The sequence below is a fragment of the Paralichthys olivaceus genome, chromosome 21 (assembly GCF_024713975.1).
Source record: "Paralichthys olivaceus isolate ysfri-2021 chromosome 21, ASM2471397v2, whole genome shotgun sequence".
NCBI classification, from domain to species: Eukaryota; Metazoa; Chordata; class Actinopteri; order Pleuronectiformes; family Paralichthyidae; genus Paralichthys; species Paralichthys olivaceus.
Genome location: NC_091113.1, coordinates 14,166,989 through 14,188,022, shown reverse-complemented (window position 1 = coordinate 14,188,022; position 21,034 = coordinate 14,166,989). Strand labels below are relative to the sequence as shown.

Below are 21,034 nucleotides of genomic sequence, written 5' to 3'. Positions count from 1 at the left end.
TGCCAACTTTAATTTAGGGGTTGGGTCCCGCCTCTGTGAAGAGGGTGCGGCGTCGCGATTGGTTGTTGTCCCCCATCCGCCCGTGTGAGGACGCTGATTGGTTGAATTGTAATTCCGCTTCACTATCAACCCATTGTGGCTCAAAGTGACGATCAGAGTGGATGGAAGTTCAAATCCACACCAGAGAACAAGCAGAAAACAAGCTGGATGAGTGTTATGATCACAAAAGGCATGAAACCCACGACTATATTCGTAAACAATTTATTATTAACAGATCCACAATCGCAAAAGCTCAAGCTCCCAAATGACATGACATTGGTTTCATCTGCTGACTTCACGTCTCCTGTAAATAACAAGCTGTCAAAACGGGGTTCTGTACAATGCTCTAGCGACCTCTAGTGGATCCCACCTAAAAAACAAACAAAAAGAGAAAAGGAAGGAAAACAACAAAAACAACAAAACAGTGCACCAGATTGTGAACGACTCCTGCGCTGTGCCGAATTTGGTCAAGGGCATGTACATGTGTACAGATTTGACTATTGATGATATCTACATTCTAACCAAAGGAGTGAGGGAAACGATCGTTGCAGTCTTTACAAATGTAGAGTATATCAGATTTATTCCTTGTCAGCCATAGAGGTGTTTACCTTTTATGTAATGCTCTCGAGTTACGGCCATCATGCAGCAGAACCAAAACAAACAGTGAAATTATTCACACATATGTTGGAACAAAAAGTCCAGTTTTTATTATTGTGGTTTCTGTTAATGTAGCAGTGGCGCTCCATCCTGAACATTGATAAATAAAACACTGACAAAATTGTAATCTTTTTTCCTTTTCTGTAAGGACCTTTTTGTTATCCTTAAGACACTGTGAAGAAAGAATAACCAAATTTATCATCATTCCACACATTTAGATTTTTTCCTTGACCAATGTCCTTATGCAATAGAATGTTTTTCCTCTTTAAAAAAAATCCAACTCATCCTGGGAAGAACGTGTTGGGCAGCTGCAGCGTTCTGTCCCTGTCCAAGGCCCCTCAGGAGTAACTTGATGTTTTGCTACCAACTTCGTCCTCCTGTGATCCCATACTCTAGAAGAAAAAATGTGTCACATGTCAAAACTTTGTCATCAGTAACGACAACAAACCCAACAACTAGGAGCAAACAGGTTTTGCTACAGTTCTGTAAACAGTGTCTGTCTCATTTATCTCTTGGAACCAACCAGGCGCCTTTTCCAGGAAGCAGTTCTACAAACAGATTAACTGGATACTTTAGCTGTGAAAACCCAATAGTAGTGCTTTGACATTAGTCCATGATCAAATGTGTTTTTTGCATAAAGAAGAGCTAGAGCGTAGGAAATATGTCCCAACAACAAAATATCTGAGTTCAAGCACACAGTTTGAGCCAGGCAGAGCAAATCTAAGCACAGGCCAGGTATTTGAGTGCAAAATCTGTTCTCATCCTGCTCTAAAACTGAAAGACCACTCTCTTGAATGAAGGTAAAAAAATCATGGATCTTGATGACAAAAATATTTAGAGAACAGAAATCTAGGAGTGTGGGAAATTTTGAGGTTTGCGTTCTACTAAATACCATTCTAGTTCCTACAATTTCATTAATTTCTACTACTGCTAAGCAACCATTCTACTAAACATGGATGTATCTTTGTCCCATAAAACGCCTGAATGTAAATTCCCCAGAGAAAAAAAGCACATCATGACATTCACAAGGAAAACTTCAAGGGCCTTCCCATAACATAAGTTCATATGATAGAGAACGAAATGATATTTACATATAAGATGCTGTTTAACATCAACTCACCTTCTGCACAAATTGTGGGTTTACTGTGATTTCTTGATCCATAGACTTTAGCTTCTCATCCAGCTCTATACATTTCAACATCTGAAAATGGAAAAAATGACACAGCTTCACTTAAAAAGTTCTAATACTATTATGACAAGAGCTTGCAAAGCAAGTCAGTAGTGAAAATAGAGATGGGCATCTTCACCTCTTGGTCAATTTTGTGTAGCATTGCTGGGTTGTTGTATTTTTCCGGGTTGTCATGGAAGCAGACCATACCATCCTTTTGGTTAATGCTAGCATAGATCTCACCATCTTCAATCTGCAAAAAGGCACAAAGAAGAGACATGTCAGTGTCACACAAAAAAACCTGTGACCATGATGGCGATAGACAACAGCTTATTTTTTTAATATAATTATATCCTCTCATTGTCTGAAGGCTGAAAGATTTATTTCCCATCAGTCTAATAAAAAATTAACTGTGTTGGGGCAACTGAGGCTCCACTAGGTGCATCCTTCTCGGCCCATCATATCCCATGATTCACTGCCCTTCAGTGACGAACTGTATTTTTAAATTTAAATTTAAGTACTCAACTGGACAGCTCATAGAACACATGATAAAAAAACATCTTTTCAATGTTTTTAATCAACTGAAGAGCATTTTCTTCCATAGTTTTGTTGCTAGGCAACGGATGGGACAAGCTGGTGATGCAATAAGAACACTAGAATGTCTCCTTTCAGTTTGGTCGACATGGTCTATGCGGCCGTTGGGAGGATGCAGCTAAAATATCCCCCCCGGAAAACTTAAAGTATATGTTAAATATGATTAAATGTATAATGTATAAGACTGTTTAGATATCAGGTGATTATATTTTATAATTTATATGTGAAGGGGGGTCTGGACCAACTCACCATGTGTAAGACGTATTTCTCTGCTTCCTGGGGGCCTGACAGCTGCACTCGACTCGCCATGTCTTGCAAAGACAGCGTCAGGAAAGTCTGCAGGAGACACAATAGAGAGAGAGAGAGAGAGAGAGAGAGAGAGAGAGAGAGAGAGAGAGAGAGAGAGATATTTAAACAAAATCACAATGGAAAGTCAACTCACCCTGTGGACTGTGGTGAAATAGTTTATTGGATATTTAATGTTGGATGACTGAAGACAAGCAGACAAAACACGTCATAAAAGGCCACGCAGACCAATAAGTACCTTGTTTAATCAACATACTGTAGTCTTGGTAAAATAGCATCATGTGACTACATTTCAAGGATGAGTATTAGCAATATTTTGCTTCGGAAAATAACATGTAATGTGAATATAGTGTTTCTGGAAGATAGAGGAGCACATGCTCTTATAACTGACAGACAGGCGCACACAAGCAAACACACACACTCACCTTTGTTAACCGCTGGATGTTCTTCTTGTAGAGGGAGGAGAGGCACTGTTTGACCAGGCCTGTGTTGTTGTCTCGTGTGAAGGTCTCGCTGTGTTTGTTGACCACGCTGCGCAGCTCAGCCGGGTTGTTGGTGGTGTAAACCTGAGCTAACTCATGGTACGCATTGCTCAGGGGCTGATGGACAAGAAGGAAAAAAAGAGCTAAGTTTCAAGTGCTATTGCAAAGGGTCTGAACACTAATGTCAATTTCATACTACAGATTTTTAATTCAAAACAACTTGGCTTTATCGATATGGAGTATGGAAGGTAAATCATGAGGCTGCAGTGTAACAATGTGGAAAAAAGTTAAGGGATACTTTCTCAGTGTACTAAATATATTTATATATATATATGTATAATAGATATCAGTATAAAATGCTGCTTTTAACAACTTTAACAACAACGGTAACCATTTAATCCCTGTAATTGTAATATTGCTGTCCTTGTAAACAACCAATGACTAAACCGTCAAGTTATATTAAAGTGTTTTTGAACATATTACCTCTTAACTGTTCGAGATTTTTCAAACCTTACTCAACTAGTTGGTTTCCCAAACTGAGGAGCACCAGACGGGCACATTTTTTCTATTAATACTAGTAGCGTTCTTTTCACCAGTGCCATGCAGACTCACCTTGATGAACCTCCCTACTATTTGGGAGGTGTATTTGGGCAACTGCTGCACTTTGCCGTGGAGAATGAGTGACACCAGGATGTATTTCTTATAGGCTTCCAACATGATGTGGCTCACTGCCATGGCTGGAGTGGTTATTGCCTGATGAGGGAAAATGCAAAATGTGATCATATATAGAAACATAGGCAACACAGGTGGGTGCAAATGACAAATTCAGATGGATTAAAAAAAAAGTACCTGTTCATAAAAATACAGTGCTCTTTCAAAGTTTTTGAGGCCCGTGTAGATCATGCCACCATAGTAGTAGTAACATAAAAAGTGCTTTGCGTCATAGGCTCCATTCTCCTTACAGATGTCCATCATGTCCAGCTCCAAGAAGGGCAGGGCAGGCTTGAAGCACTTTGCTAACAAGCACAGCTGCAGGGAGACAGGGATATGAAGTGTGACTGACAGTTCACAGTGGACATGAGCTTGTCTTTGAATAATTTAACACAACACCTATAAAGCGTTATAAAATAATGTGCACCTGGGAAGAGAAGGCGATTGAAAAAACAAAGAAAGAACACATTGATTATAGATATTACAGCCCAAACAGACCACATTTATGTTACATCCACCCAACTGCGTTTTAATTTAAAAATGCTACTGATTCGCCTGGCATCCACACCACTTCAGAGTTTTAGAGGTGCTAAAATGGTGAGGCTTGCTTGCAGCTCACTGAAAAAATATTTAAATAGATTGTGTGCCCTTGTAATTTTCTTCACTGATTCGTCAGGCACCAATCAAATGACCCACTTCTGGAACACAACAACCAGCCTCAGCTACCTGTGTAGAACGCAACATGGATTATCATGTACAGGGTTGCTAACCCTGAAGTCTTTGCCAACAGCTGACGTGCACTTAAATTCTTGAAGGCAATGGATTATCGAGCAATCTGCAACAATTCCTCTGTCCAGGGAGACGTGTATAACTTCCTGTTTACACTGGCACACTTATTCCCAGTGTACGTGAGTGGCCCATGATATGCTGTCTTTAAATGTATACAAATGGATGTACCCTTTTAGCTACATGACAAGGCCTTTTAGGACAGCCATTGAGGTGATGCTGCAGGAGGCAATGACTCACCTGACACAGGTCTGCATGAACTGAGGTAAGTTGGTTTGTGTTCATCTGCATTTTGTCTATTGCCTGCTTTAGGATGACGACACCCCTCAATGGCTGTTAGAGAAGGAGAAGAAAAAAGTATTTAATCAGTTACAGCTTGCATGAGACATACAAACACACTCTAAGTGGTCTATGACTGTACCGCACTTTAAAATGCATTTAAATATTTAGAGCTAGAAGAAGGAAAACATGGGCCTCTGATGCTGTAGTGATGGGGCCTTGGCTCATTGGACAGTGTTGAAAACTAGGATTTAAATTGAATCATTTTTCCAGCAGGTAGTAAATTGCTTTTGCAGCAAGGTGCACTGAACATTTCATGAGATATGTTTCACCCATTCACAAGCTACAGTGTCAAGAAAACATTTTACATACAAGTTTTAAACATTAAACATACATTCTCACATTTCCTGACTTGACCCAATTCTAGTTTTTAATATTGTAGTCTTGCTTAACTTACATCCATGTTTTCGTGCTTTCAATTGTCCTTCACACCTCTACAGACTGTTGTATTTGAAACCATACACAACAGTAGCTTTAGAAGGTCAAGTTGACTGAGATCATTTAGATGTGAACATAAACTGAAGTTCCTGAATGGTATACCCATGAGTCTATGCACAGAAATGCTCCAATGCATAAGCAAGCAGGTGTGCAAGTGTTCTTAATGAAGTGCTCAGTGAGTTGTGTATGTCAACAAAAAAATACACAAAATTGTCACATTAAAATAGTCTTTATGCATAAAAAGTCTTCGTTTAAATAAATAAACCAGCCATGTATTTTAAATGATACTCAAACAGTTTGGTCCTTATTAGTAACTGCAGCAATACTGCAATATCACTACACATGATTGTCAAACATCTAGGCTGGGTAATATTGATTTGTTTGGAGTTTAAAACTCGAAAAGATATTTTATATCAGAGCTCTTTTATAATATCTTGTTGGACATTTCACTCTCACTTGAGTCAGAATCGTCAGTCTTACCTGTTTGCGCTCTACAAGGGCATTTGTCAACTGGTGGCAGAGACCAGCAACTATGAAAGGAAACAGAGAGGAATCAAAATGACTGGTCACATGTGTTAAGGACATACGTTATCAACACTGACAATGGAGTATATACATAAAAAACGGAACTTTTTCTCAATCTCAAAGTGCAAGAGTGCCATGATTTATCTAAAGAAACGTCTTAATTTGTTTGTAATAATTAATCTAATGTCAAGAACCTAGCCAGGGTAGAAGGTAGTTTTTGATCAAATATAAATAGCGGGGAAAAAATGATTCAAATAGACATCAAGCTCTTGCCTTTGCTCTATTTTTTGATGAGGGGGAAAATGTCAAGTTCATGATAAACTGAAAACAAGGAAACAGTACCATGAACTCGCTGAAGAGATGGTGGTATTCAGTAAACCACCATCTCTTCAGTGTGTTGGGAATGGATGCGTTTGCCAATGACTGCATAATGGGGTGACCTTGAATTATGCAGTTCCTCATGAGGAAGTACTGCTAATTGTCCTGTAGACCCGGTATTCAAACAGGTAGTGGTTAAGATTTGATTGGCTGCCTTGGACAACTGTGACATTGCCAAGGGCTGCAAGTTGGAAACATTTTACTTTTTATGAGCATCCTAAAACTGATTGGATAACGTACTATAGAAAACTATTGTCTTGTTGTTAAAGGATTTCTAGCAACATGTCTGTCCCTTACATTTCAGATTCCATAGGACAACACAACGTGTTCTTATTTTGAGTTGACACTGAAAAACATTTTGCATTAGTTGTCTACAGACACTGAAAAACATTCTGGACATGATAATTAATGATAACTAATGAAAGCAGTGGGAATAATTCACTTAAAGCCTGACTACTCTGCCTATTTATAACAAACAACAGCACACTGAGTAGTCAAGAAAGATGTTTTCTGGTTCAACTGAAAACCTGTGCAGCATACAAACAGCCACCAGGAGACAAACAGGGTCCTAAACATTTAGTAATGAGAGGTTTGGTTAGTCAGGACTTACAAGTGTCTGTTGCATATCTAATGTGCTCCCCATTGCAGGTACTGATGAAGAGCTGGACTTGGGAGAAGAGGGTCTCAAAGTCGGGGATGTTTGGCATGGAGAATTTCACAAATCTGGAACACAGTAGTAGAAGAAAAAACATTAAGTAAAACACAGAGACTTTGATACAGGCCTGAAAGCTTCACTGGTAACAACAATACTTTTGCATGTGGGATGAAAATTAAAATACATTATAGGGACCTTTTGTTTACTGACTTGCAGATATTTAGGTTTGGGTGAGATGAGAACTAATCTAGGGCATTAATAGTTAAATATTTTTAAACTGTCTGAGAGTTTTGCTTTGTTTGATTTCTTCCCTTAGTCCAATCTACAAAAACACATACGGATATGCACATACTTTTAATATTGGTGCGAGAATACTGATGTTTGAAATTAAATTTCTGTGTCAAGTTATAACCCCCCCTCTCGTTATTTTGCCACATAACAAATATCCAAGAAGAGTTACGTCTCTCATTCAAAACAATCTTTCTTCCTAGCCCTACTGCTTCTGCCCTGTTCATCAGGCAAACAGTACAATACGACCTTCACCAGGAACAACAATACGACAATCTCTTGGCCAAGTAAGGAGCATAATGAAGGCAGAAGTGTTTCAGACATAAATTAACATATGAACAACAGAAAACTTTCCTGGAGACAGAGCTCTTGACTAGGGCTAACTGTAGCAATGGAGGCAAACCTGGATAAAGTTATACCTTTTACACCAAGCAACTACAGATAGATTTTTTAAAACCTGTTTACCTTTCTGCCCTCACACCCCCGCCCCGATGTGTCATGTTCCATGTCACACATGCACTTACAACTGAAGTGTGCATTGTCTTGTCAAATTTGCATGTTCAACCGGGTGTCACGTTTCCATCACTGCTTTGTCATTTGACCCAGGAGTGAATGCAGACTGAATCCATTCTCATTGCAAATAACGGCCAGATGTCAGCAGGTGTTAGTGGGTTGTTTTGACCAGCGTAAAAAGGGGTTTCTGTGTCGATGCAGGGTACTTACAGCACAGCCAGCACGCCTAGGGAGTGCTCCTGGATGTCCAAGGCCCCCAGCACCGTGTCCAGGTGGGACAGATTTTTGGCCAGCAGCTCCCCACTTTTGTTGATCAACTCACACAGCTGAGTCATCTGGCCTAGGGGGGTAAAGTTGGGAAATAAAGGTGGAGGGACAACAGAAAAAAAGAGAGAACATTAAACCACTTTGAAACTTCTCTCATGTTCTTTAGATCATTGGAAACACATTACGTGGCAACGCTGGATACAGATTACATTTCAGATATCACTGTCTTTAGGTGGGCCTGTTATTTGTATCATAGATTGCGTGCAGTTGGATTTAATATCAGTGTCAACAGCACAGGGTCATTATTTGCTGTTGTACACAAGAGTATACAACTGCAATGGGTTGGTTGCATAGGTTAGAAGTTATATTATAAAATTATCACAGCAATTGTAAATATTGAGGTGAACATATTAGAATCCACAAAGGTCAGCAGGGAAACACCTTGTGTCGAGCGTGCTACGATTTTGTCTTTATTGTTTTGAGTGGAGAAATGATTTATACAATTTCAATGTGCGTGTCAAAGGTTGCAGAGACGCGAGTAAATACAAGTGCAGAGAACAAAATGACTACTTGAATTCTTTACGACCACCGTGCTGCGTGCTGAGTATTTATATAAACATCGCCCGGTCAAGTGTCCTGTCAAGGCCTTGCAACAGAGGTAATACCAGTGGGATTGACAGATGACTTTTAACCAATGATAATCCCCAATTCAGTCGGGCAGCCAATCGCGCGGGGCCGGGGCGGGACTACCGGTAGGCAGTCATCAGAAATTATTTTCTAGATCAAAAACAAAAAGTATGATTTTGACATTATGTTGCATGAGCCACCAAGTTCGCGGCCGCCACCGGCGTCTGCGAGTCCTAACGCATCTTCTGATGACACTTTGCGCAACTCTCGTAGCCGGAGAAAGTCACATTTGCGGTGTGTTTACATGATAAAGCAGAAAAAGGGGCACTGGCCAGTTTGGCTGCCGAGCTATCGGCAAGGCACTAGATAGCATATGCTAGCTAACTAGCTAATACTTGCCCACTTGAATGGGTTCAGCGCGCTTACCTTGAGCGGAGAGCTGCCGCACGTTGTTCACAAACTGCTCCAAGGCTGAAGCCATTATTTCCCGGGTCCAAAGTGGAGGTAATTCGCACTGTTTTTCATTCAAACGTCAGAAACTACTCCGTCCGGACTGAGACAGGGGGCCACACAGCCGCCACTGAGGAGAAGGTATCGCGAGATCGTGAGAGCAGAGCGAACTGACACGAGATTTACCAACCGCCCGTTGGTTTGTTAAAGGGCCAGCGACATGATTTACCCGCGATGCTCCTCGTGGTTTTTATTGAGACTTCTTATTTCTTGTGCTTATTTCACGTGTTGAGGGAATAAATGAGCCCATTTGAGACTTCAGGGTAAAAAGAAATGCAGGTAAGATAAACAAAGGTGTTCTAAAATGTAAAGAGCTCTTGTTTACTTGTTTGTACCTCGTCCATTGATTATTACTGGCCAACAAAGTTTGTTATAAATCCAAACACAAGATACAGTAGTTATTCATCTTGTCTTGTATTTGTATTTATTGATGCAGATGAAATGCATCAATTGTTATTATGTCATTGTGTAAGTATACAATAACATAGAAATATATATCTATATATATGTACACACACAAACACACATTTCTCTCTATAGTTGTGGAGACATTCATTGGCATAATGCATTCCCTAGTCCCTTACCCTAACCTTAACTATCACAACTAAATTCAGAACCTTAACCTGATTCTAACCCAAACCCCAAATTCCAAGTCTTTTCCCTCAACAACTCTGAATTTGTGAGCACCAGCTAAAATTGGATAGATAGATATGAGCACACACAAACAGTTCAAACCCATGTCCTTGTTCTTTGTATAGTAGTATTCAAAGAGTATTTGCCTTATGAACTGAGAGTTACTATTTTCTTATGTATTCATATGCGACATTCAGTCCTGTATTCAGCTGAATCTGGGCTTTTTTGCATGAATTAAACACCTTGAACTGAGAACCTCTATTCCTGCTTGTCATTTGCTACCACAAAAGAAATGATAAAGTATGAGCCGACTCAAGCTTTTTGAGTGTTACCGAATAACCGCAATAACTGCAGATAATACTAATAATCATCTTCAATACTGAACGTTTATTCTGGCACATTTTCAAACATCTTGTATTTATATATGCATACAATATAGGATGCAGTGGTAAATTTGAAGTGAAAACTTTGCAAACATTTGACTTTTGATAGAAAACATAGAAATCAAGAAACATTGAAATATTTAAATAAATACAGAAATGTTGAAATAAAGAAATGAGAAATACTTGAAGTGGTAAAATGAATTTGCAAAATTAAATATAAAAACACAAACAATCATTGAAAAATGACCATGTAGAACTCATGGTATTATAGTACAGCAGCTGAAGCAGCAGCAGAAGGCCTGACACATCTTGATGCTTTCTTTGTTCTGCTCTAACCCACAACCTCTGAAAACCACAATGAAACGTTATGTTAGTTGAAACAATAAACACTAGGTGACTAAGGGATTCAGACGTGGGACTAACCATGCTGGACAGGAGCTATTATCTTCTCTTCATCCTCTAGTTTTTAAGGAACGCTGATTTCTGGAGTAGGACTGATCTCCTCGAACCTCAGTTGGTCAGACTGCTGAGGTACGGAGGTCACTAAATTCTAAACACTGAGCCTTTAAAGGTTCACTGTGTAGAATGTAGTGACATCTAGATAGATAGATAGATAGATAGATTACTTTATTCATCCCCAAAGGGAAATTAGGTGAAATTAGGTTAGGTTAGATGAAGTTTCATGTCATAGCTGAATACCTCTCACCTCAACCTCCCTTTCCAAACATGACAGAGAACCTGTGGAAGCCTTCAGTTGTCATAAAAACTCAAAAGGTGTTCAGTTTGTCCAGTCTATTTAGTTTAGATCAGTTTAAATAAAGAGGGACCATTCTATGGTAAAGAAAACACTTTGTACAATAAAGATGAAACACAGTCGTGACAACAGGATTATTTCGTATTCATTTTCACACCAGGTTCCCGATCCACACTCCCTACCAGTTGGTGGCGGTAGAGCAGCTTAACGTTATTGGCTAACTGCCCTACACCATCAAAAAGAAGAAGAACGCGACAGCAGCGCAGAGGAGTGAGACGTCTCGCCGCAGGGACATATCTCTGCAGTGCAGACCTGAGTACAGTGTGTCCTCTGCAGCGGGGCTCCTCCGGTCTCCCCGTGCTGCGGTGTCCAGCTCCTCTCCTTCCGGTCACGATAGTCCCTATCACAGATACCGTGTGGTGGAGAGGAGGCCGCCGGGTCAGATCACTATCCCTGACCAACTGTGCGCTCACCGCGGCCAAGTCTGACCCCGTCCGCTGCGGTGCTGCTAGCCCCGGCAGCTTCTTACGTTAGCTAACCCTCTGTTAGGGCGAATGTGATCAAAATAAAGTTAAGATAGCACCTGAACACAACTGCACGAGAAGACGAATAAGATTTAATTCAGAGAACAGTCAGAAAGGATTTGCAGGGTTTTAACTTCTCGACTCTTATGCGGACTGTATCCACGGGTTCCTGTCGCCGTCCGGACCGTGTCCCCGGAGCTCGCTTATGGTGAACGATGCTGCTGCTCTCCGCTACTACACGCCTTCTCGGAAGAGGAAGAGGTAAGACTCTGCTCGCTGACCCGGTGAAGAGGATCTGCGAGAAAATGTCGACTTCCTCCCTCGCCGGCAAGCGACTGCGGGTCCTGGTCGACATGGACGGGGTGCTGGCGGACTTCGAGGGCGGGTTCCTGAAGAAGTACCGGGCGAGATACCCGGGCGAGCCCTACATCACCCTGGAGGACAGGAGGGGGTTCTGGGTGTCAGCGCAGTACGGACAGCTGAGGACGGACCTGTGTGTAGGTGTATGAATGAATGAGTGAGTGGATGGTTCCTGGAGAGGCCTCTTCAAGTGGTGAACCAGTTCAGTGCTGCCAGAAGTAAACGAGCAAAACGATTCCTCTCATTTAGAGACCGTGTGTTCTTAGTGGCAGGTTTGTAAGATGAAGTTTGATAGTAATCAACAGGAAATATTGCTCTTCCCTGCATCCAAAACATTTATAGTCCTGTATGAATCAGTCGGAGGGTCATTAAGTTAAAACATTGTGTTCCCATGTTGATATACTCAAGCACAATTTAATGATTTGTCTTCAAAGTGAGTGTTTTTTTTAGCTGTAACTAAAATATATGACTCTTCCTCAATGGAATAGATTAATGTTGGTTTTGATATCACATTTGTTATATTTATGAGTGGAACGTGGCTCAAAACATCTTGGACCTCGACATTTATTGATAATGCCCTCTAATTAAAGGTGGTCGATCGTCTGCTACAAGTGAATCTGCCAAGCCTCATTTTCAAATCTATGCTGAGACTAAACCTCTAACCCACCACATCTCCTACGATTCATCCTCTCCTGGCCCTCGGCCGTCTCTCTCACATACACAAACGCCAACACAGCAGAAGTGTCAGGAAAACGAAAACATGTCTGGTGTTGTCACATCTCTGGAGCCATTCACAGGTGACACTTGGAGAGAAGTCTGACCTTGAAAAACATGACTTTTAGACGGTCCAGCTTCAGGTCAGATACACATAAATGCACCTCATCAGCTGTTAACTGCTCAATGATAAGGTCTATGCCTGTGTGTGTGCTTTGACTTCAGGAAAAAGCCATCAGTATCTGGCAGTCCAAAGACTTCTTCACAGAGCTGGAGCCACTGCCAGGAGGAGTGGAAGCCGTCAAGGAGATGGCCAGGATGGATAAGTAAGTTAGTTACTACGAGGGAACTCCTGTTATTATACGTCACAGTCAGTAGTAGGCTCACACTGAGTCTAGCTCTCACACCGTTTGGGTGTATGGTGTCCATAGGCAGCCCAGCACAGCATTGCAAAACCCTCTGATGACTTCAAGGCAGCTATTTGGTCATTTGAGGCAAAGCTAGTTCACATTCAATCTGTAGAGATGCACCGTACTCTCAAACCTGCCTCACTCGGGTCCAACGCCTATGTAGGATAAACGCCTGTTACCACTGGAAACAACCTGAACTGGCGGAACTCAGAGCATTGATAAGTTGCAGTCATTGACCTTGAGTCCCATAGCCGGCATTACAACACAAGAGTCCTTGTCTTATCTGAGTCCATTGAGGGGCCTCGTTCTGCGGCATTCTTCTCAGAGCTGCTGACGGATGTATTCATTTTCTAACATTGCCATGAGAGGGTTTAACTCTCAACTTGTGTTGCAATGGTTAAGGACGCAGTTTATTTGTTAACCTGCAAGAACTGAATGTGTTGGACCAGCTGTCACACCAACCTGGATTAGTGTGTTAGCTAAAGTGGGCTGATGCTTATCTACTGGTGATGTGTGTAGTCAATCAGTTATAGAAGTATGAGCAGCAGTGCCACATACAAGTTAACCAGAGTGTTTTTTTTTACCTAATCGTTTTTTCTCATTATTGTAGTGATGGGCCGATGAAGCCTATTGAAGTTTTTGGGAGGGTTAGGCTTTAATTTCTATTTGCGCACAAACAATGATAAAAAGTTCTAGGGCTTCAATTAGGAAAACACAGTGACATCTAGTGGTCTGCATCACTCATAGCACTGAAGCTGAAACTGCATTACCTCACAAATCTCAATACCTGTAGTCGTGCGTGCAATAAAAGTGCATTGCTGTTAAAGTGGTGCAATGATTGTAAATTTGAATGTTTAATATTAATATAAAAAATGAATTACGTGCCAAAAAAAGTTGAGTGAAATAATCTTGGCAGCTTTGGTACGATCCCCCATCTTCCTTTTTTTTCTACTTCATTACTGCTGTATATTTTTACATACATTCCGCAAATATAGATTAAAATATATTATTTCAATTATATATAATGGTAAATGGTTGTATTTATACAGTGCTTTTCTATTCTATAATTTTGACATTCGCCCATTCTCTCTCTCTCACACACACAAAAATACATTTATAGTAATAATAATATATTTCTATCTAATATCTTTATTTCTACAGCACTTCTCAAAACGAAATTACAAAGTGCTTAACAAATAAAAGACTCACAAGTAAGAATACATAAAAATAACAAGTCATAAAAGAATGAATACATTAAAATGTAAGCAAGACCTTGAATAAAACTTGAAGCTAAAGCTCTTATTTCAAAAGCTCTGTCTCCTTTATCCGAGAATCTGGAGCATTTGAAAAGACACCTGTTTAAGGACCACAAAGTGAGAATGCTTGTATTGAAACAAAAGATGTGCAATATATTGAGGAGTCAGACGATTGAGTGTTTTGTAAGTAATTAAAATAACCTTAAAATCAATTCTGAAACCCGCTGGAAGTCAGCGTTAAGACGCTAAAACCGGGGTGATGTGTTTCAGCCTGTTTACTCTGGTTAAAATCCTGACAGCTGAGTTCTGTGCCTCCTGAAGCTGCTCTACAGATTTAATGATGGTTGTCCAGTAGATGGCAGTAATTGACTTTTTTTGTTTCTGGAGCCAATAACAAGGATTTATTTTTTGGATGAGTTTGCCCGGGGGTTATACTTTGACATCCAGTTTCTTACATCCACAAGGCACTCTTGTAATAGACTCGGCCTGCTGAGGTCAGAGTCACACAGTGCTTCTTTGTGCAGTTTCATCTCACATCACTCATGGAACAGCTAGGGTCAATTTGAGCCACAGCCGCCCATAGAGTGTGGTTCCAGTCTCACATGTGCTGTAATCATATTTGTTTTCGATTGCACATGATGAGGCACCAGTTTGAATTACTGTTTCAGAGAGTAACTCTGTAACTCTGGAGAGTTCACGTACCAGGAAGCAGGATTTGCTGTCATCTCCTCTACCACCGTAAATCACCATGATAACATATTCTGAACTATTAATGCAGCTAGTTTAAACCTGATAATGCCCAAGTCCAGACCAGTCAGATCACTGGAAAACCAGTCATCTGTCCACAGGATCCTGACAGGCACAGAAGATTTGTAAAGCAGCGTAACAGACCCATGTAAATATAAAGACAGAACAGTTGTTTTATCTTCCTGATACACTTCAGTGTCTTCACATGATCGCCTGAGCTCCTGATTTCTTCTTCTCACATGATCGTCTGAGCTCCTGATTTCTTCTCTGTCAAATCTGTCCAGTCCGAAGGAAACCGTCTTGAATTGTAGGCGTAGGGCACAGTTTTCTTTGTGTATCTGCTGTTTTATATAAAGTTGTTTTTTTTTAAAGCAGAACTCTTTAAGTGGATGGATTTTCTCTGCACTGCAGTTCTCCTTTCCTTTCCTCACGGCTTCTCCTCCAAGGAATAGTGTTTAGAATTATTTTGACTCTCTGACTGCAGCCATAGAGTTAACTTCAAATTAACTGAGACAATTGATAATTAGCTTCGTAATAAAGGTTGTCCAGGAAGCTTGATGTTAGGCTTAGTGAAGCTAGACAACAGAAACATATCCTGGGTATGATAAACTCACGTTGTAGTTCAGGCCACAAGTGTGTTGCTCTTTTCGAGCAACCTTCATCACGTCAACAGTGATACTGAGAAACGTCAGTGTCACTCAGGTTTTAATATGGATATTAGAAGCTCCACTCCAGAACTTTGAAAACCTCACATCAGTCCAACTCTTCATAAAGACTGTGATTACATGTAGAAGCAACACGTAATTAGCATCGACTTTATGAGTTTTAATTCATATGTAATCTCAGTCAACAGAAGGAGGCTGCAGTTGCCTTTTCCAGCAGCATTCTGAGAAACACACAACACACTGGAACAACATCCAGAAATAGCCACCACGTTTATGAAAGTCTATGTTTACATTTCCTCTCCTGCTGAAAATAGGACTTCCCTTTTCCACATTGCCTGAATGAACCTGTTTCCACATCAGGGAAATCTCAGGTGTCATTTCATGTTTATATTTTTCTCCCTCTCTACCTCTGCCTGGTGCCTGTTATAGTTATCCATTCCAGTTATGAACATCCTGTGTGGCTGTGAGACATCAGGGGTGAGAGTGTAGCATTGATTTCATAATTAATTCTTCCCTTCTGGTTGTTTTGTCTCTCTTTCTCTCTGCAGCACAGATGTCTTTATTTGCACCAGCCCTATAAAGCATTACAAACACTGCCCATATGAGAAGGTAGGCCCTCTGCCAATCAACAACATCTATTCTGTGCCTTTTGCAAATTATTACTCTGCTTTTTTTTTCTGATGAGATCTAATCTGCTGTGTGTGTCCAGTATGCTTGGGTGGAGAAGCATTTGGGCCATGACTTTCTGGAGCAGGTCATCTTGACCAGGGACAAGACATTAATCAGCGGAGACATCCTCATAGACGACAAGCCTGATATTCTTGGTGAGGACTGTGTGCATGATAATGTGTGTGCACATGAAGTGTTTACCTCGACAGTCAACAGAGCACTCCACTGCATGCTAATATTTACCAAACAATAGTGTCCATGAGTTGTAGGCACTGACACCCATGTGCAATACATGAACACAGGAAAGTGACCTGGACTTACATTGTTAGTGTTTTGAAAGCTGTTAATGTTAAATGTTAAATGAGTCAGTCAGTATGTTTACATGGACACCAATATTCCGACTATTCTTAATAAGACATTGTTTTGTTTGTGTTTACATGAATTGCTTATAAAATATTCTTTTCATATTCCCATTTACATGTTACAGAGCATAATCTGATTAAGACTCATGTCAACATTAAGTCGTACTATTTGTTTACACTCAGGGCACATAGACATATATAGAAATATACATGTGCTACGTCTTATTCAGGCTTAATCAGGTTATTGATATCCATGTAAACATGTCTAGTGATTTACATTTCATTTTATTGTAAAAATTATCCCTGAGAAAAATCTATTCGACTTTTTAGTTTGGTCCATGTCCCATCCACTAACATTGATGAGGCAGGGTTCATGACGTCCACTGCAGCCAGCCACTAGGGGGTGATTGAGATGCATTAGCCTCACTTTTGGGGAGCAGTCATGTTGAGATGAGTAATACTTTGCACTTGCACATTTGGGGTTCAGTATCTTGTCCAAAGACACTTTGTGCGCAGATGGTGGAGACGGGGATCAATTCGCCAACCTGGTTAATGAACTATCCACTCTACCACCTGAGCCGTAGGCCGCCGATAATGATCACACAATCATTCCAGGGAGGGTTCGTACAAGATGAAAAAACTGGCCTCAAGATAGACAGTGATGTAACAAGATCAAAATGAAAACATACATATTCCTGGGAATAGTTCAATCAGTTTGCAGTTTATGAGACAGCTGCCACAGTGTGTGAAGTGTCAGTCAGGTGCTGCTAGGTCGTCTGAAACATGTGGACACTGCGCACAGTGAAATGAGTGTGGTTGTGTCCCGAGCAGGCGTGGAGACGAAACCGACGTGGGAGCACATCTTGTTTACCGCCTGCCACAACAAGCATCTGTCTCTCAGCCCCTCCCAGAGACGCCTCCTGTCTTGGTCGGACGACTGGAGGGCCATCCTGGACAGCAAGAGGCAGTGAGGGATGCTTGCACTGAAGAGCCATGGCGGCCTGGCTTCCAAGTTAGTTTCTTGGGGTGGGGGGTCACCACCACCGCCATGATATCATCACCAGTGGGTGTCACTGGAAGGAAACTGATTTATATGGTTGACTCAAGGTCTCTGCTGGGAGTTGACATTCACTTGAAGGACCACAGGGGGGCACTATGAGACTGAGAGTGAAGTCATGTTGACAACCACATTTCCACTTCTTTCTGAAACAACATGTCACAACAAAACAAACGAACATTTAGACAATGTGGATACATGGGAAGTCTGACAGAGCAGATTGGACTTCTTGTCGGCTGCGACCTGTTTGCTGTTATTATGTTTTTTTAAGGATCTATCTGTTGACATTTCTGCCTCAAGTCAAACATGTTTTTAGTTTTTTTCTTTTGAGCCACCAGAGTGTTTTTATCTGTCGATCACAAAAAGGCTTATCAGGATTTCTCAACACTGTGTTGCATTAATGAGTCATTCAACCACGATTGACTCACAACAACAGACCACTCCACTACATGCTAATATTTACAAAACAATAGCCTCCATGAGTTGTAGGGAAAGTGACCTGGACTTACATTGTTACTGTTTTATAAGCTTATTAGTTGCTGTTTTTAGGTGTGTACCATACCACTGTCAGCAATGTGAATACACACGCAGAGATACCTCAAGAGTTAATCTGGCTACTGTATTCTGGTGCTTTTTCCACAAAGATCCATGGATCTTAATTACGCTGTTTTCAGATGTGAACTCTGCAGAATGTCCACATAATGGGGTCCAGACTTTCTCCACAAGAACGCAGCAGGAGATTCATGCAGGAAACGGGACATGACATATAAATTCTCCTTTTCATCCTGAGATATTAGTATTTTTTTTGGGGGGGGTCACGTGTTAGAAACAACATCAACCCGCCCACTCGCTTGCATTTAATCTTCAAGAGAATCTCCTGTTTTTTTTCTCACTCGCACATTATCCAGAGTTTTTACTAGGGGGAACTCTAGAGAATTTCCCGAGCAACTGACTCAGACCTTTGCGTTCTCACACACAGCCCCTCTGGACATTATCAAGAGTTCAGTGCATGTCTGAAAGCAGCTTTAATAGATTGATAAGACAAACAAAGTGCTGGTCAAACCCCTCAGAATTGAACAAATACATATGCATGTGGCCAAAACCATCACTTGTGTCAAACAAATCTGTGTTGAATTTATGAAATATTAAGACATTTTAAAAAATTAAAAGATGTACGAAAAATAATGAATATAATTGTAATTTTGAGATTAAAACATTTATATAGACGATATATTATCAGATATGTTCCGCTTTTACATGTGTTAGGGTTGTAAATACACACTGAAGTTAAAGGGTAAACAAGAAAACAGAACCAGAGTATCTCCAAAACATGATCAGATATGTTTGTGTTTATTTTTCATGTCTTTTGTTAATTTCAAATCAGTATCGACCAAAACAAATCATTCAAGGTATCCACATTATTTTTTAAACCACTCTGTTTCAGCTGAGAAATGTATCTCTGGGTGACCAGTCATGATTTTGCCTCAATTGTGCTTTTTAATAACAAAGTGATGGATCTTGAACATATGTATTCACCTCACTTCAACCACATTCAAAGCAAAGAATAACTGGACCAAGGCATGTCATCATTTTAATTCACATTGCTAAGAGTCACAAACGGCTTGACAAAAGTTTGGAAAGCTTAAAAACCATTTCAGGAGTTTTGGAGAGGTAGATCTATCGGTTTGATCAATCGACCTACTCATACACTTGAATCGTTGTTTTTGTTAACGATTCCTGTAGTTAGCTCCAAATACTGTGTCATTTGTAATCAAACTCTTTCACACTTTTGAGAATTACAAAAGAAATACTATCAAAAGCCTACATGGGAATAAATGAAAGTTAATTAAGCAACTTCCTCTTTCTTGCGGAGAAGTGTAGGAGTAATGTTAAAGAATAGCTCATAATATAGTTCATCATGGTTACAGAGGAGACAAACAGTTAGAGGCAAGACATTAAACATCCGCCCGATGTTGATTCTTTAAAATGAAGCTTATTTTTTCTTCTTTTTTTACTTCATTTATGAAAAAAATATCTTCAATATCTCTGAAATAGGAAGTTAATTCAAATGAAAAAGAAAATGGTCAAGTTTACGCAAAAAAGAGCAGGGAGGGGCTCCTGGCAGCGGCTGTGCATTTGTTTGTGAACCCAGCACTTTGCTGCCATTCTCTCTCCCCTCACTTCCTTTCTCCTATGAAACTGCTTCCTTACTGTGCTTACATCCGCTGTCAACTAGGTCAACTTGTGCTGGAGACCACTGTGAAGCAGCTTCATCGGAAGTCCTGTCAGTGTCATGTGATCGCCCCCTCGATGGATTTGTTGTCACTGAAGCTACTCAAAAGCAAAAAAAAAGCTAGTCAGCTTTCAGTGGCGCAAACACTGTTCTAGTGTCAGTTGTAACTCATCCACTTTTGTCACGTCTCATGTTTGTGGTGCTGGTAAATATTTGAGCAGCACCGGAGATGATTGATTCATTAAAGAGTTCTCAAAGTAACGATGAAGAAAAGTGATATAACCTGTTATCTATCATGTAAAAGTATGACGGGACATGGAGAAAAAGAAATTGATGGTTGTAAAATAAAAAATATCTACTTTTACCACATCTCATAATGTTTTTCATTCAGCACTTCAATGTACTCCAGTTTGGTAACATGGAAACCACAACAAGATCTTTACTTTGGCCTCAAATATAAAGATATTAAATCAGTAGGTAAGGGTTTTACATAAGAGGAAGACATCTCAGGAGAATACATGAGAGTGGACAAGTCATGAATTCATTCGCAACCAGCTGCGCATGAGGAAAGAGGATGTGCGCTCAGCGTTGAAAGAGCTGGATCCCCGAGGAGTGTCATTAAGTCCAGGTGCCAGATATATTTTGGTCCTTTTGAGAAGTAACTCCCTTGTTTAAGATGGTGATCTAGATCCTAGGTGATCCAGCTCCTTCAACCCCAGTCGCACATCCTCTTTCCTCACAGGCAGCCCATGTTCTCTGCATTTTACCAGTACCCGTGAAGCTGCCCAGACTACTGCAGCTGGCTGTGTCTCTATAGGTCCCTAAAGGCTCCATGTAGAAGTGAACCTCTGCGTAACTCTCTGACAGTGGATATTAAATAAACAACACTGCAATCATTGTCCACAGTGGTTTGTCAACGGGAAGGATATGTTCACTGGAGGGGGGGGGTATAAACACAATCTTATGTCTTCCTCACACAGCATT

General features: G+C 40.6%; 2 protein-coding genes across 2 annotated transcripts; one reads left to right on the top strand and one right to left on the bottom strand.

The window, feature by feature from the left end:
• Positions 1–245: 245 nt before the first annotated feature.
• cops3 (COP9 signalosome subunit 3) lies at positions 246–9,381 on the bottom strand. Its single transcript, XM_069517227.1, has 12 exons — positions 9,200–9,381; positions 8,090–8,219; positions 7,034–7,146; positions 6,001–6,050; positions 4,984–5,076; positions 4,096–4,275; positions 3,859–3,999; positions 3,190–3,363; positions 2,708–2,794; positions 2,004–2,117; positions 1,817–1,897; positions 246–1,088 (listed from the first exon to the last, which is right to left on the bottom strand). The coding sequence occupies exons 1-12, from the start codon at positions 9,252–9,254 to the stop codon at positions 1,035–1,037; spliced, it is 1,272 nt and encodes a 423-aa protein (XP_069373328.1). The 5' UTR covers positions 9,255–9,381; the 3' UTR covers positions 246–1,034.
• A 45-nt stretch (positions 9,382–9,426) lies between these two features.
• Positions 9,427–20,414, top strand: LOC109627132 (5'(3')-deoxyribonucleotidase, mitochondrial). The gene is made up of 6 exons (XM_069517229.1): positions 9,427–9,562; positions 11,214–12,074; positions 12,877–12,977; positions 16,278–16,338; positions 16,439–16,553; positions 17,592–20,414. The coding sequence occupies exons 2-6, from the start codon at positions 11,793–11,795 to the stop codon at positions 17,729–17,731; spliced, it is 699 nt and encodes a 232-aa protein (XP_069373330.1). The 5' UTR covers positions 9,427–9,562; positions 11,214–11,792; the 3' UTR covers positions 17,732–20,414.
• Positions 20,415–21,034: the final 620 nt, after the last annotated feature.

Bases quoted from the DNA above. Each gene is read 5' to 3' on its own strand.
- cops3 (XM_069517227.1), bottom strand. From the start codon at position 9,254: ATGGCTTCAGCCTTGGAGCAGTTTGTGAACAACGTGCGGCAGCTCTCC. The intron at 6,051-7,033 runs GTAAGTCCTGAC...TTCCTTTCATAG, and splicing joins TAGATATGCAACAGACACTT to TTGCTGGTCTCTGCCACCAG. The intron at 2,795-3,189 runs GTGAGTGTGTGT...TGTCTCCTGCAG, and splicing joins ACATCCAGCGGTTAACAAAG to ACTTTCCTGACGCTGTCTTT.
- LOC109627132 (XM_069517229.1), top strand. From the start codon at position 11,793: ATGCTGCTGCTCTCCGCTACTACACGCCTTCTCGGAAGAGGAAGAGGT. The intron at 12,075-12,876 runs GTAGGTGTATGA...CTTTGACTTCAG, and splicing joins AGCTGAGGACGGACCTGTGT to GAAAAAGCCATCAGTATCTG. The intron at 16,339-16,438 runs GTAGGCCCTCTG...GTGTGTGTCCAG, and splicing joins AACACTGCCCATATGAGAAG to TATGCTTGGGTGGAGAAGCA.